This window comes from Aquila chrysaetos, chromosome 3 (assembly GCF_900496995.4).
Source record: "Aquila chrysaetos chrysaetos chromosome 3, bAquChr1.4, whole genome shotgun sequence".
Lineage (NCBI taxonomy): Eukaryota > Metazoa > Chordata > Aves > Accipitriformes > Accipitridae > Aquila > Aquila chrysaetos.
The window spans coordinates 56,537,842-56,555,359 of NC_044006.1; the positions used below are offsets into that span (position 1 = coordinate 56,537,842).

The following is a 17,518-nucleotide window of genomic DNA, read 5'->3' on the forward strand; positions in this document are numbered from 1 at the left end:
ACTGGTTCTTTACAGGTTACACTGTGTCTTTTTGAGCTGAATGTTGCACTGCAATATAAAAGTAGGTGCTGGGGAAGAAAACAGGTTGTACAGTGTAAGACCATCGGGAGAGTGAGTCATGAGGTGTGCCTATAGCTGTATTCAAGTGAGCAAAAGTCTATTGAGGCCCCTTTCTTGACAGATGAAAGAGCTAGAATTTCTGTGAAGAATTTAGAAAGCCTTATAAGTGATGCATAAAACTTGCAGCTGACTACGAAGGAAACAAAAAGTGCAGAGAATGAGGAAATATTTAAATAGTCATAGCCTGGTATGTTAATTATTGGGCAAATCTACATCTTTGTATTCATTCACAAATACTGAATTTATTTTTTTTATGACAGGCTTTTTCCCCATGCTGGTGTTTCAAGATATTTTGAAGGGGTTTTCATTGTGGTTCTATGCCTGGTTCAAAATGCCTGGTGAATTGGTCAACTAAGTTATATGGGGTTAATTGTGTTGTTTCTTCTGATTTATAATCATAACCTGACTCATAACCTTCTCATAACCTGACTTTGGACGTTACAATTTTGTCTAGGAAAGAGAAAGAGAGGAGCACTTTGGGAAAAGATATCTAAGTGAAGATAAGCATGTGAAGGAAGTTTAGTATAATTCAGACTTTTTTACTATTGACAGCATTGTATCTTTATATACTATATTATAAATTCACATAAACTGTAATGTCTTTATTATGAGATTCCTTCCCTGCTATATGCTCAGAGACGAAGTGATGGCAGTTATTTTATAGATTGTCTAACACGATTTATATTCAGTTTTTGTTTGCCATGATTTTATTCATGTGGTTTCCAAGGATATTGGACTAAGACTCCTACTTGCTTTGGATGGATAACTAAACAAACAAGAACACTTTATTGTTACTGCTAGTCAAAGGCCAGATTTCAGCTTGCAATTTTGAAATTTAAATCTCTCAAGATTCTTCCATTTCCTAATTCAGGAGAAAGACCGTATTTTGATATGGTAATCATGTTGACTTTTTTTTAATTATAAATGTCATAAATGTCTCCATTGGTCAAGACTTTGTGCCTTTCCTATAAGTTTGAACTTGTCTGTCAAGGGCTATAGCAGAAATTCAATGCATTTTTGGTCTGCTTTGCTTTGTTTTAAAGACTGAGAACTTTCAAAGACACAAGTGAAATTTTCCAATTTACTATATCATACTTCTGGGTTTTTGATAGTAATCATAGCGGAAATAGCTAGTTCTCACTAATTTCAGTGTATACAAAAAGCATGCTGAATTCATCTGTGTAGGGATAAAGTTCAGCTTTTTAATTCTTTTTCCAGTTATGTACTAAAGACAGGTGTGGTTTAACATTAATTTAGTTTAGATGCTAAAATATATCATTCCAGAAAAGTGATTCATCTTCTGGTTTCTTGGGATACTAAACTTCAAACAATAGCATATAGATTTTCCAAAATCCTGCTCTGTGAAGGTATTTGACCTCACAGAACTCAAAAATCTTAAAAACAAATTTGCAAGGTTCATAAATGAACTTTATTTTTATGAAAGACAAAAGTTCTACAGGAGAGGACCATATGCAAGTCAGCTATAAATTATGAGACTGGGAGTGTGAGGCGGAAGGTTGGATGAATGCCTGAGACTTGTTTACCTCTTCCTCTGTAATAATTGTACAAGATTTATAAAACCCTTTCTATCAAGTCAGAGGCAGTTTTATTTACTGAATTACAGATTGTACTATTTTTGCAATCTCCATTTTATCCCAGGCTTGTGCTTGTGCACAGGAATTTATGTTCTTGTAGAACACAGTGTAGCGAAGAAATTTTGCCTTCTGATAGTCATAAAATATTTTGGACAGAAGTTGGTTTGTGGATAATGATAATGGGATGAAAGTTCGCATTTTTAGTCAAGTGTCATTATTACAGTAGGTTATATTAGATTTTTTTTAATAAGGATAATTTGAAAAGAAGCACTTCATATTATCTATAGACTTTCAGATTTAATACAGGAAAAAGTGGAACTAGTTACTGACCTGCTGACATTTAACATGTATCATCCTTTGTCTTGAGTTTTGTTTATTGTACTGTTTTCCTCTTACTTGCACACTTAAGTTTTCTGAGCTCTCTGAATTCGGAAAAGGAAAAGACCTCTTTCTCAAATTTTTCACAGCTTGCAACTTGAGAAACTCTGATACAGGCTGCAGGATTTTCAGTTGTTTTCCCATTGTCAGCAGACATACAGTGACCTCTGCTATACTCTGCTTTTGTCATGCAACTTTAATCTCTTTATGTGATATGTTGCTCAGTGTTGGGGCCTCCTGTAGGTTCCATTTTTGGCAGAGCAAGTTCATACTTGTGGGGATTCAACTGAGATGAGTCAGGAGAGACTGCAGCAATGTAAGGAGTGTGGAACCTTCTGGGGCCACTTCTAATGTTGGGCCCTGCTGGATGATGTTTTCACTGGTTTAGCATTGCCTAAATGTGCCAAGTTCAGGTATTCAAGGAGATCACAGTCAGGTCACATGGCAGAGAAGAAAGCGTGGTGGTATGTAGATATATGTATAAGACAAATCAGGAATTGAAGGAAAATGTGAGATGGATGCTGGTAATGTAAGTTTTGCCTTCAGTGCTTGGGTCTGATTACCTCTGTCACAGTAAGAAAATACATAGTCACTTTACATAGTGCCCAAAATTAGTAAAAAATTGGGGTTTCTAATCTCAGAAAAGTGGTCAGCTTGATATACTTTAGCTAGCATAAATCTGGAATTTTTTAGTCTTTTTCTCCACAGTGACAAATCAACTCTTTTAGCATAACTTTAGCCACTCAACTTCTACCTTAAACAGCAATTTTGTTATACTGGAGAAAATGGTGACCTTGTTTCATTACCTGTGTACTGTCCAACACAGCTGTCATGGTTTAGCTCTGCTCGGGATTTACCAACACATTAGAGAGCCTCAGGACTCCTTTCAAACCAGTTGTCTATAGCAGTGTTTAGGTTTTGTGTATTTTTGCTATGCAATTTATTATGTATTTTACCTGGCTCCGTCTTCATGATCAGTAACAGCATTTCTTTTTCTCCCTACAGTTAATAGTATTGATTTGTTGTGGAATACAGATCCTTTAACAAATGTCCAGTATCAGATAAACTCTGAGGCAGCTCTGAAATGGCACCAGGCAAGAAAAAGCTGTCAACAACAGAAGGCAGAGTTATTAAGCATCACAGAGTTGCATGAACAAACATACCTGACAGGTAGGGTAATATTATCCATCAGGCTTTTTTAAAAGGGCATTATTGTAACAGTGACACTTATATAGCATGTTATATCTTGAAAATTGCTATTTGTTCAATTCTAGTAATTAGTAAATTTAAATTGTTATCTTGAATGATTCAGCTGGGAAAATCGGACAGATAATGATTATTTATCTTGATTAAATATTGCCAGAAGCTTAGAGTAATATAAAAAATACAGCAATTAAGTAATGCAAACAATGAAGAATGAATGTTGGAATGCAGAAAAATGCAAAATAGTTTGTAAACCAAAAATGTAGATACCAAGGTTGCATCCTTTTTGTGCTCTACTTGTGTGCACTAGTCAGCATTTTTGGCCTATCTCATTGAAGCTGTCGTATCATCAGTATGTGCTAAAATATGAAAAGAAAGAAAAAGAAGTAATAAACAAAAGGACTCACGAATAGCTTGTTTTATTTTTGATCTCCTTCAGTGTTTTTTGAAGTAATTTCCAAACTTCTCTGAGAAAATTCTCTTCTGAATTTGTACTTGAATATATTTACATTCTATGGTGAGACAGTCTCCTCTTTATTACCTTCTTAGCCTGTGTACACACATGAAATAGTCCACTAATTCATCTATTAAATAGATTAGAAAATATTTTGAGTATGTTACAGCAGTTGGAAGATAAACTATTCTATGCCATAAGCTATATGTTGTACTATGTAAGTTCACAGAATCAGAGAATTAGAGAATGGTTTGGGTTGGAAGGGACACTTAAAGATCATCTAGTCCACCCTCCCTGCCATGGGCAGGGACATATTGCACTAGATCAGGTTACTCAAAGCCCCATCCAACCTGACCTTGAACACTTCCAGGGATGGAGCATCCACAACCTCTCTGGGCAACCTGTTCCAGTGTCTCACCACCCTCATCGTAATTTCTTCATTATGTCCGACCTAAATCTACTCTCTTTCATTTTAAAACCGTTGCACCTTGTCCTGTCACTACAGGCCCTTGTAAAAAGTCTCTCTCCATCTTTCTTATAAGTGCCCTTTAAGTATTGAAAGGCTGTGATAAGGTGTCCCCAGAGCCTTCTCTTCTCCAGGCTGAACAACCCCAGCTCTCTCAGCCATTCTTCATAGGAGGGGTGTTCCAGCCCTCTGATGAATTTCCATGCCCTCCTCTAGACCTGCTCTAACAGGTCCATGTCTGTCTTGTACTGGGGACCTGAGAACTGGATGCAGTACTCCAGGGGGGGTCTCACCAGAGCAGAGTAGAGGGGCAGAATTACCTCCCTTGACCTGCTGGTCACACTTCTTTTGATGCAGCCCAGGGTACAGTTGGCTTTCTGGGCTGCAAGCACACATCGCCAGGTCATGTCCAGCTTTTCATCCACCAGTACCCCCAAGCCCATCTCCACAGGGCTGCTCTCAATCCATTCACCTCCCAGTCTGTATTGATATCGGGGATTGCCCCGACCTAGGTGCAGGGCCTTGCACTTGGTCTTGCTGAACTTTGTGAGGTTCACATGGGCCTACTCCTCGAGCCTGTCAAGGGCCCTCTGGATGCCATCCTCTCCCTCAGGCGAATCAACCACAGCACTCAGCTTGGTGTCATCTGCAAACTTGCTGAGGGTGCACTCATTCCCACTGTCTATGTCATTGATGAAGACATTTAACAGTATTGGTCCGAATGCAGACCTTAGAGGGATACCACTTCTTATTGGTTTCCACTTGGATATTGAGCTGTTGACTGTAACTCTTTGGATGTAGACATTCAGCCAATTCCTTATCCATCCAATAGTCCATCCATCAAATCCATATTTCTCCAATTTAGAGGAATGATAAATGTATTTTTAATGCCATGAACAGTCTGTTCTGTCTAAACTTTTGTTTTCAATTTAAGGATTTGGTCAAGACATGGGTCTTTTTTTTTTTACTGAGTGTGATGAAATTATTGTTGAAATTAGTGCTCAAGGGACCAATCTGGCACTAACATATAGAAGTGAGTTATTAGTAGGTGTGTTTTAATTGCAAACTAGTAGATATGGCTGCCAAATGTATGTGAAAATCAGTTTTTCATTCTGCAGCTACCCTGGCACTACCAGGATTTCCTGTCATGCTCAGTTCTTGATTGTTTTAACCACAACTTGTTTGTACAGAAGTAGTACTGGAACACATTAATGTGTTGGTGCCAAATCAGACTCTGGCATGACATTCCAGTCCTTTCCAGTGCTTAACTACCCCACCTTTTAACCTTGCCATGTTTCAAGTGCTGCCCATAATCATGGTGTCAAAGACAACTAAAATACGTAGAGCAAAATTATATACTGGCATGATGCCATTGGTAGAAGCAGAAATGAATAAAATATATAGTGCAGTGATTTTCTGTGAGCTATGCAGAAAAACATTTAATTAAAAAAAAACAGCAGCCATCTAGCTGGGCTTCCAAGTCTTATATGAAATGCAGAGATAGACAATTGATTAATAATGACTATAAATAATGCTAGAGAATTCAGCAGGGCCATACATAAGCATGATATGTCTAGGTGCTTTTCAGAACTAGAGCAATAAGTTGGAACTGGTTTTGGAAGCCTGACTTATCATTGGCTAAAAGAAGTGAAATCAGATGAGTCTGAAAAATGTACAAGATGTGCTGTTAAAAAGACGATGTTTGGAATGATGGCATTTTAGTGTACTTTGATAAAATGTGAACAGATTTTTTGCTTTACAATATTTTGTAAATTTGAAACTCACGCTTGTTAATTTTATTGGAAGAGAAAATCCACAATAGGAAACTATTCACGTTTCATTTTAGAATACTGATTTTTGGTTTTGTGAACTTTTGTGCAACTTTATCAATTTAATATTTTATAATTCTGGAAAAAATGATTTGTTTAATATTTATGATCATTGGTTTACCAAGGGCATGCAGAAGTGTTTGTTTTCTATTGTAATAAAATTCTCCACACCTAAAAATGTGAAAACTCTAAAACTGAAGTGACCCATGTAAGATGACATGTTTTGCAGGTTTAGCATAGCCACCTTAACTAGAAGGTTAAAAGTTGTTAAAATTTGTACTGGGAAAAAGGAGAAGCAGGCGGTTTAGCTAGAATTCAGCTGTCATTTTTTGAGAAAGTGTTTGCTCTTGCTGTGCACTTCTAGTATCTCTTTGTCTCTGTTACCTAGGTTTGACTGGCAGACTGAGTTCTGCTCTCTGGTTTGGTCTTAACAGTTTGAATTTCAACAGCGGATGGCAATGGGTTGGTGGTGCTCCTTTTCGATACTTAAACTGGGTTCCAGGTAAGGTTAAATATGTTGCTACTCAGTTTAAAGGGCAAAAATTTTGTCATTGTGTAACATATTTCTTTTCTAGTACTCTGTTCTCCTGCAATTATTGAGCTTGTTTTGATGTTGAAAGATTCTGACTGTAGCTATAAACCCTGTGAGTAATGGCCCTTATGCTAGGGATACACACTGGCATTAATTTATTATTCACAATGGAAATGGTAGCCTCAAAATCCAGAGGAAAGTTTTAAAATTAATCTGTTTACACTTCGTATGTATATCTTCTTAATTTACTTTATTTCTATATGAATACAGAATAAATCTGATGCTACGTCTTCATTTGTGAGATTAGACTGCTCAGTGTATGGTCTGGGTTTTTTGTTTTGTTCTGTTTTTTTAAAAATTCTTTTCCTTTCCTATTTGTTTTGGTTATTTACTTAAAGATTAGATTTTCATTTTCATTTGAGATGAACCTACCCATGGTAGTAACATGTATCAGGCTGAACATGTTAGGCTAGTCTACTTTGAAGCAAACTCAGCTACTTCACACCTGTAGTTGCAATGTTGAACTCTGGTGCCATTATTAAAAAGCTAGTCTCTATGCCATCTGTACACACGGTGAAGAAGAGGTGCTTTTCTGGTTTACTACTCAGAGTGCCTATATTAAGGTGTCTTTTTGGAGGACCCTTGTACCCTTGCACTGGCTATTCAGGAAGCCTTTGGAGACTAAAGTAGATGTCTGAAGTTATGCAGTGTAAATACTCTTCTTTATCTTCACTGAGCATGTCACATGTATTTAATCTGCAGTAACTATAAATGCATGCTCCATCGTATCACCTAGTGGCTTCTTTGTGTAGATAAGGCCAAAAGTACATTTTAGGTGGACAAAATTCTTGAGTAGGTAAGCTTTGAAGAGTGTATTGAACTACTTTATTGAATAAATAGCTCTCCAATGGAGTGAGCACACAAGGCAAACAGATGGGCTGAACTGCAAGTTGCTGTGAAAGCATTTATAGGTCTGTCATCCAAGTGTACTGATGAGGATCTGCATGTAATGAAGAGTGGGGGAAAACTGATTGTGATGTAGAGCCAAAGCAGCAAGGGGAGCTGTTCATGACTGTTAAAACTACAGACAACTCTCAGTTGTCCTGTAAAGAATTAGATGGGGTTTGGTGTAACCAAAATGGGCTCCATTTATCTTTAACTCCTTATTTTCCTTAATTTCATTCAAAGATAATACTCTTAAATCCATATAATATATTTTATATTTGTGCTAGCTCCTTCATGACTTTGCTTTAGTCAGCCTACCTCTATCTCATCCCCATTACCCTGGATGTTCAAGAGCTGTCTGTTCTTCCACTAGTATATTTTAAAAGAATTTGTGGAAGCTTCATATTCTTCCATCTCACTAGCCCTAAATAAATAACAAAAAAACATAGGAACTAAGTTATCAACATTTAAACCAGAATTATGCTGGTTAGGCATTTGGGAGAGCTAACTGCCAACAGCTGAACATTTTTGTGCATTAAAACAATTTAAATTTGTATTTTTGAAGTAAGCATATCTTTTTCTCCTATGGGAAGAAGATATAACATGACCTCAAATATAAGACTAACTGTAATCTAAGGTAATGAAATTGTAATGTTATAAGAAAATTTTCAGTGAACAATCTTGCATACTAAAAAATATTGTTTTGCTGTGTTTATTGCTGAGCAGTACTGACACTTGCTTGTTATGTAGTATAGTGGCATGTGTTCAGAAATGAAAGAAAATTGATGTGAAGTTTAATCACATTAGACCAGATCTTGAAATGTTCATCCGGTTTATTGCAGAAATTTGTTCTCTTCTACAGGTTCTACTTTTCTTCTAGATGTTTCTGTCAGTGCTAATGCTAATCTTCAGCTGAAAACATCCAAATATCCTATAATTGTTGTATTGTTTAGATAAGTGGACAAGAAGTTCACCTTAGCAAAATAATTACTTATTATTTTTCTGCCTTTACTGTTGTACTTAGTACAGAATTTGACTAGCTTACTGAACAGTTTTTTCACCTAAAGATTTTGCTCTGGAGTTTAGACATTCTTCATTTAGAAAGGGAAAGAACTCAAACAAAATAAATAGGTGCACTGTAATACTTTCCATCAAGACTTTGAACCTGTGAAGAGGCTGTTAAATTGTGAACTGGATAAATATCTCAACTCGTGGTTGCTGTGAAAAAATCTCTCCTAAGGGAATGAACTGCCCTGTTCAGTCTAAACGACTGTGGAGTATCGCAATTGTCTATATGTTAATGTATCTTATAATTAAAGCATGGAGCAGATTAGAATGTGAGAGTAATTGGGAGGGTAATCGTGATGTGCTTATACTTTGTTGTTGTTGAGGTTTTGTTTTGTTTTTTTTTAAAGGACACCCTTCTCCAGAACCTGGAAAAATCTGTGCAGCATTAAATCCTGGCAAAGGTGCTAAGTGGGAGAATCGGGAATGTGATCAGAAACTTGGCTATATTTGTAAAAGAGGAAATGCTACTTTAGAATCTTTCATTATTCCTACAGGTAGGTTTGCTAATAAACCCTCAACAAATTAGTAATGACCAGTGTTTTTTATCTGTAATTCTAATAGGTATTTGTTATTGCACATGGTAAAACCACGCAAAGGTCTTTGCAGACTGTGGCTTGACCAAGATTCCCTGTAAAAGTGAACAGTGTGTACTTCCTTTTTGTTCTGGCCTCCCTAATTCCTCTGTAGTAATCTTTCTTCGGTAGCATTGAGTTCTAAATTGCAGAAATGGTGGAGTTCTCTTTTCCAAAACCAAGCAGAACTATCAGATTTTTTTCATAAAATAAAAAGAGAAATAATTTAATGTTTTTTTAAAAAAGATGTGATTATCTAAAGCCCCATGTACTCACTGAAACTAATCTATTTCTTCATGCTGTCATTTTTACTACTTATGAAAGTAAAAAAAGAAAGTTTGCCAGTGCAGGTTGGTAGTGGACTAGAGGAATTTTTTTAAATGCTTTTGAGAGGGTTAAATAATTTTTATATATATATGTTTATGAATAAATATATAGAAAGATATATTAAAAATATTTAACTTTTTAATGGAATTATTTAAATTATATATATACAGACACTTTTTCAGAAGAAATGTAATTCTGGCACTTGCCTAATATATATAGGAAAGACAAAACAGGGATAAGTTTTCATAGCTTTATTTAGACTTGTTTCCTTGTTATTATCTCTCTGTGTACTATAAAAACCTTGTAACTTATTCCTTTGTTTCATCACTCCTTCTTTCTGTTCTTTCCAAGTTTCTTTCTCTTTCCAGGACATACAGGTATCTCCTAAATCCACTGACATGATTTTGTATAGGTTTTAGAAGCAGAAAGCTAAACCATTAATGGATTTCCACTCCATTTATTAATATGTATTATTGGCAAACCAGATGTTTTGGAAACTCAGTGTTTGACATTTGGCTTAAAAAACATGTTTTTGAATGTTTTTCCTGCTTTTGCCAATATGTAACCAGTCCAGTCAAAAACACTTAGGACAGAGATTTCTGCCTAATTGTTTGGCTTTATTGCTAAGAGAAAAAAACCCACAAGAATGAGCCAGTGTCTGGTTAATTAAATATTGAAATCAATATTTAATACTTAAATTAATTAAATTAATACTTCAGTATTGAAATCAAGCATATTTGTTGCCTTAGCTGAGAAGGACTTCAGTGCATATTTTAATTATTTCCTAAATTAAGATGTAAAGTTTTGTAAGGATTTGTATACTGCTGATAACCAGATAGCTAATTTATATAGGTTGTCTTAGATTGTTCAGTTGGCTACTGCTCAGCTTTTCAGTTTTCATACATCAGTTCTTAAACACTGATGCCTATAACTATACTACCAATTCAATACTGGCTGCTGTCTTATTTAGATTTAAATTCAGTTTTGGGGGGTCTAATGGCCATTTTTTTCTTATGCATTAGGCTTTTGATTCTCCCCCCTCCCCCCTCCAGCCTCCCATTTTTCTAGTAATTTGGAGGAAGAACAGAAATGAGACAAAAGTTTTCAATTGTACAGAAATTGCTGAGTAAACATGGTGACAGATTAACCAGAAATTGGCAGTGATTCTCTTCATAAAATATTTTCCAAAATGTCCCATGGGGGGAAGTCATAAAAGGAATAAGCATGCAATCATGCAAGGTGTTAAGTGCCCTCAGCTTCTAATGATGTAAAGGAAAACTCATGGCAGATGATGTTTTCCTGACTAGGGCTCCTGAGTCAAGAAATAAATTAATCACAAATTCATACATACACTTAGTTGTGCATTTAACATTTAACACAGAGGCAATCCTTTGAAATTTTAACCCTAGAAGTTACAATTAAGTCTAACAGGGCAGTATGCAAGGACTGTATGACAGAAGAACACTTTACAACAGAATATAATCATGCTTGTGTCCAAAACAAAGTAGAGAAAAATCGTTACACAATATTTATTTTTGTTGCAGATGAAGATTTTCACAAAGCCAACAGCTGTACATTTTTTTGTAGCAGAAGTGTTTTTTCCAGCAGGGGGCCACATCATTGTATACATCTGAGTAATGCAGACTCTTAGGGCTTCAAAGCATTTGCCCTGTAATACAGCAAAGTGGATTAATAAGAACCTGTTACTTTCACCTGCAAAACTTGCTTATTTTTTAACTTAATTGTTGAAGGAAAGGCTGTCTGTCTGTCTACCCCCACCAAGTGACTTCCAAAACAGATTTCATTCCAATCCAACAGGGTGTAGCGACCTTAAAGTATTGTTTCTAAATGTTTCATGAAACATTCAGTTAGAGGAAATAAATGCTCTTAGCGTCACTGTTGTGACTGCTGTGTGAGGTCTCTCTTATCAAACCACAGAAGATGGGTGTGAGAGGTAGAAATTTGAATCCCTGAATTACAAGACAAACTTCAGCTAGTGCTTTCACCCTTTTAGACTCCCAAGGCAATCACTGTGAGATCTTCAGAATTCAGGAAGCCAAGCTTACAGTTTACAAAAGTATTTGCTCTCTATTTGCGAAATAATCATTCTATGCTTGCATACTTCATTTCTGTATCTTGATCTATTCCACAGTAAATTAATCAGCTAGACATTTGGGATAACATTTTTTACACATCAATGTGATTTCCTTTGTTACATCTTACTTGTAATTTGCATTGCGTCTTTTGCTTAAGTCAAATGAAGTTCAGGGAGTAGTACTTGTTTCCATTAGGATGAAAAAATAGATTGCATGGCTTTGTGTTCTCATGTATTGTCTTTAAAGAAAGAATAGGGAAGCACAGACTTCATTTTTGCTGAGTACTGGAAATGAAGAACTGAAGACTTTCTCTTACTGAGAAATCCCCAGCTATGTCATTCAATAAGACTTGCACCAAAGAAACTAGACTGTCAGCTGCTTTTCTTGTTTTGTGGCCTGCAACAAATTCCCTGCTGTTACTGGATTTACAAACAAAAGATTCTCCTACCTTGCTATAGCTGTTTTAGTGTTTACAGTAATAGTCTCAGTCTCCTTTGGTCTGAAAAAGAGACTCTCATGGACTCACTCGGGAATAAATACCTTTGTGACTGTAGCTATGTCTGAACTGCTGATGTCTGTTCTATTCAGTGTTTACAGTTAGCAGAAGGGTGCACTAAGTGTGTTGGAGGTGGATATATGCCTAGATTTTTTTTCGAAGCTGTTCTCTGACTGTTATAGCAAAGTGTCATGACCCAGACTGGACAGACCAGGGAGTCGTGTTTAATTCAAAATTCCCTCGGGCTAAATTAAGGTGAAATGACACCAACCAATCAGTTAAAGATTTTATTCGTGACAGAAGCAAACTGAACTGGGGAGGCGTGGTAGTAGGTGGCAGGGTTTCTCACAACAGGAACTGGCATAAGACTACTTCTGTAAACCGTGTAACCCAGGGTAACCATATACATCAATTCAGGGAGTAAGGAGATCCCGCCCGTCAAGTCACGAGGTTCAGAGCAGACCCCCTTTCTTTCTAGACTCCTCATCAGAGAAGGGCCCAGGTGTGGCTGGATCCACTCTTAGTCTCAGACTTGGTCAACAGTTTGTGTCTTGAAATGGATGAGGTGTAGGGATTGTGGAAAAGGAAAAAGAAAGAGAGAAGAAGACAGACAGAAAAAGGAAGAGAGAAAGATTTCACCGGTTCTGGGTCCAGCGTTGGTTCAGTCAGATGAGGGGTCCAGTTCTGGTGGGCTTGCACACCTGGGGCTTCAGTTTGTGTCCTTTTTGATAAAAGGACATCCTTCCCTCCTTCGGGCGGGCACTCGAACTTATTAGGCTAATGAGCAGTTTGGGCTTGGGGATAGTTTGGGGAGTTACTTCTTCCTTGCAGACATGGCCATTGTTTGATATTTGTATCAGAACAGCTTATCAGAACAGGGAGCTGGCACCCTCCAGCACCCCCCCCCCCCCCCCTCCGTGAACTTGCCCCACCCCAATTTTTGAGTCATTAACTCTTTCAGTCTCTCACACAAAGCACTGTAAAATGCATACGTTCAGAGCTGAGACCAGACATAGGGCAAATTAGGCAGCTGTCTGAAGCATCAGACTAACCTCTTTCACCTTAACAGAGGTTAAAACCTTAACAGCATTTGCCACCTCTGTCCTCTCTCATTTCTCTCAACACCACTACATCCATAGAGTTTGTTTTTCCAGGGTTCCCCCACCCACTATTCCAGTTCTTCCTCTCCTGTGGCAGGATTGACAAGGCTCTGACCAAGCACTGAGCCCCTTCTCATGGACTGACAAAGTTCAGTTTTACTTAAACTTTGTGAGAACATGCTAGCACTTTTTTGAGGCAGGTCTGCAAAGTGCAGCAGACACTGTTTATAGCTGTGCTAGAAATCTGCATTGTGACACCAAGTATCTACTAATCATCAACATATTCCAGTTGAAACAGGATATGTGCTTGCAGTGTGGGCCTGACTGGTCATGACTTGGAGGCCTACTTAAATATTTCTACAGAATATACCCCACTGTTATACACAAACACATTGCTTCTCCTTCCCTGACATACACAAATTGTTTTTGCCAACAGAATTTCTGCAAAACTGCTGTCCTTGTTCTGCTCTATGTATTGGTGTTTGCTAAAGCCATCTGCTGATTATAAATAAAGTGCAGCAAGAATCATAATTTGTTTCTGCAACAGCAATATTCTGTTTATTGTATGTTCAGGTGGCACTCCTCTCAAGGCTGAATTGTTTGCTGAACAGCAATGTGGTTGTTGGCAGTACTCTGGTGTTGTTCTGTTGAACTTTTAAACGCGAGTTTTAAGCATAAATCATTTACTTTGACAGTATAATTTTCTCAATGAAGCTTTTAAAAAGAATTCTTAAAAGGAGTATTCTTATTCAGGTTCTCTTGTGATCCTGTAGAACCAGTTGTTTTTCCTTTGCTAGTCTAGCAAATGGGGCTAATCCATAAAATGCCTAAGGTTTGTGGAAAAAAATTACCCTCATAAATATGTTTTGTAAGCCCAGGTTCTTAACATATAGCTATACAGCATGGAGGAGAAAGAGTAATGCTGACATGAGTGCAGAAAAATGATAAAGCACAGCTCTGCAAACCTTACCTTTTAGTATGTATGTATGCATGCATTTAAAAGTAAAAACTGTGTTTTATGGTAATTTTTAATTCTGTCTTTTCACAAGATGCAAGCACTTGTTTGCAACTGTAGTAGTGTTTAAAAATCTGAAAGTTTCAACTTTTAATCATGCATGCAGATTATTATCCCTGTACATATTTTTCAGCTGTGCTGTTCTTCATGAAGAAAATATATAATTAATTTGTGTGTTAAATCTTTCCTTATAAGCTTTTCAGTCTTTAGTTAAGAATAGAATTCTGAAACCCTTCATGGTAATTTTTCTTTTCAGAGACTAATGTGCCTATTAGATGTCCTGATCAATGGATGTCATATGCTGGTCACTGCTACATAATTCGCAGGGACCCCAAAATATGGAAAGATGCCTTAACATCTTGCAGGAAAGAGGATGGGGATCTGGCGAGCATCCATAATGTTGAAGAGTACAGCTTTGTTATTTCTCAGCTTGGGTACCGTGAGTATTTTTTTACAATAACTTATGTATATGTATACTAAGAAAATAAAGAGTTTTGAATATGTCTTACCTATCAGAAAAAGGAGGAGACTGGTTAAAAAAAAATTTTCCTGATCACAGGGTGCAGAAGGAGATAAATTTTAAATTTAAAACATCTTTGGAAGAAAAGAAACACAATAAGAGCACAAAACCCAAACTCTTCTGCCACAGAAAAGCTGTGGTCAATGCTGTGAATTGCATCAAACCCAAACTATTTCTTAGGGTCTGCTTCTACCTCCTTTTATACAGATTAAAACAATTTTCAACCTTTTCAGAAGCTGGAAGGATTTTTACGATTGGTCTGCAAAGATAGATGAGGGGAAGCAAAGTCTGTTGGTCAAAGACAGTTTGGGAAGATCTGGGTCCTACTACCAGCACTGTCATGTCCTTATTTTTCAAGTCACGCTGCTTGGGTTTCTTTTGAAAAAGGAAGCTGTTTATCCCAGTATGTGGATTCAGATGTGCCCCAAATTAAACATGGTACTTAGGTGCTTGGTTTCTGAGCACACATTCGAGTTGTTGCAAGGCAAGTTAAGCTACAGATGCTGTGTGTTCATTAGGGGAGATGCAACCATGCTGATGCTGAGGCAATTTTGTGGTTGCTATTGCTTTACGTGAACTTGATTTTGCATGTAGGATCAATTACTGCTTTTTGTTGGGAGGAGCACGTTCAACCTATGTATGCTTCTTTGCAGTAACTGATCCTGTGCGTGCTTTTAGTGCCAGGTAAGTGTGAGTTAGTTTATCCTTCATTGAAAGTGCAGTAAGCTGCTTTGAGCTGCAGTGTAACAGCAATCCTGGTGTGGCAATCATAAAATAGCTTTAGTTTTGTATCCTAGCCAACTTCATGGCAACTTGTGCTTGTCCTCACATTCCTGAAAGAGTGATTTGTTGTTCTTTCATGAACAATATGAAAATTTTACTCTTTTTCAAAGGACATTATTAGGAAAGGTGGGACCTCTTGACGAGACATTAGGACATTTGAAAGAAATTAGGCTTTAAAGGAATTTTTCTGTATTTTCACCTTACTCCTTCAAAATAGACTATTTCATAGTTTAATGCATTCTCCAGAGACCTTTCCTGAACTGACTACGCTGCACTGTTTTTGTAGAAGTGAATGTTTCTGAAAGGCAAATAGTCCTGAAGGAAACCAGGCTTCTCACATATGCCACACTCACTGCAACAGGCTATTTTGAAAGCATTCTTTTCAGAGGAGTAAAACTGGAACAAGTAAAGAAGTCTTTTAAAGGAGTTTATGACAGTATCAGATCACCCTTGTTCACCACTGAGATGAGAACACCATGTATTGCAGTGCCTAGAAAATCTTGTCTGCATCAGAACTCTGCGGCAATAAGTGCGGTACAGAAAGAACGAATATCTATCTTTGTGCCAAACAATTCACAGTCCCATGATAAAACAAAGGAAGAAGGGGTACAATAAAATGAGTATTGTCATAGTAGCTGAGCTTTTGTTGGCATCACCCACAAGGAGAACTTTAGAGAGGAACATAAAGAAGAATAAAGAAGTGCATTCTGGATATTTACACTGAAGTCCAGCATGTGATATAGCACAAAAGTGGCCCAGTGCATGTCTGAGAGAGTGGGAAACAGCTTATTTACAAGTGGCTGGGAAACCCCCCCCTTGGTATTTAGTCACCCAGCTTTAGAGGTGAGTGCAATACTCTATGACAGCATTTCTTCTTCAGAGGAGAAAATGTTATGTAGGAGGAAGGTCCACAGAACCAGAAATGGCTCTTGGCCATTTCTGATTTGCATGGCTTATTTAGATGACTTTGATGTAATCATTTTGTTAAAGAATGCTGTTCATATTACCATGGTGTGAGCCCACCACAGTAGGAGGTCTGGCCATGGATGAGGCCTTTGCTATGCTAGGTGCTCAATAAACAGAGTCAGAAAAATTTTAACAAATACCTAAACAAAAAAGAAATTAGAGAGCATGGATGGAGGTAGCTAAGGAGGGAATGAGAGCATGATGGGCAGTGGAATTGGAACAGGTTACAATTTTGGTTGCAGAGGAGAGTTTAAAGGAGGGTACTGAGATGTGATGTTGATGAAAATGGAGCCTGATGTCCTGTGAATTGAGCCCTTCTTATTGGGGGAGGGATGGTAAGGACAGTATGGATGACCTATGAGGGCTGATCATACTTAGGTATAATAAAGATGGGAGAGACAAGGGAGAGAAAGAGAAAGGAGAGAGAGTTGACTCCATTAAACTGACAGGCTGGGAGGGTGACTTTTGTAGCAGCTTGGTTGGTCAAAATGGGAAGCCTCCATGTTCCTGTAACTAGCAGTTGGGAGAAATGTCACAAGAGTTTTAAGTTGTGGGAGTATCTAGGAAAAACTCCATCTGAAATGTGTTAATCAGAAAGGATTGCCTTGACGGCAATGACTTTTAACTCTTTTACAGTCCCTTCTGTGTCTAGTGACAGCAGCAACAGAAAAGAAACAATTATAGATCCATTGAGAGACCCACTCCTGCAGCTGATGTCTTTTCCCGGTGGGCTCACAATCCCATTTTTAATTTCCTGGGGGACTTCATTATCAGGTTGTCTGTGGTCAGTCTGGATATAGGATGTTAGAGGAAGACTTATGGAAGAAGGCAAAAACTATGACAACAAACTGAACAGGAGAAACCTCTGAGTACTGTAGATGGGTTGTAGAAATGCAAGGTCATAAGTGGTGGAAAAATGTTAAAAAGTAGTCTCCCTATCATTCATGAAAAATACTCATGAGTAAGTTCTAGCAACCAAGTAGTTCATACTCTGCTTGGAAAGACTGCTATCTAAGGAAAGGACTGTGCATGTAGTTGGTCAGTGTGATCTGA

At 37.5% G+C, this 17,518-nt stretch overlaps 1 protein-coding gene across 1 annotated transcript in view; it reads left to right on the forward strand.

Annotated features, from left to right (window-relative positions):
• Window positions 1-17,518, forward strand: part of LOC115338892 (macrophage mannose receptor 1-like) — a 63,784-nt gene that overhangs the window by 7,708 nt on the left and 38,558 nt on the right. The window contains exons 4-7 of the mRNA XM_030007932.2: window positions 3,099-3,263; window positions 6,434-6,547; window positions 8,938-9,084; window positions 14,453-14,635. Coding sequence (XP_029863792.1) covers window positions 3,099-3,263; window positions 6,434-6,547; window positions 8,938-9,084; window positions 14,453-14,635 — 609 coding nt within the window. The remainder of the gene's footprint in view (window positions 1-3,098; window positions 3,264-6,433; window positions 6,548-8,937; window positions 9,085-14,452; window positions 14,636-17,518) is intronic.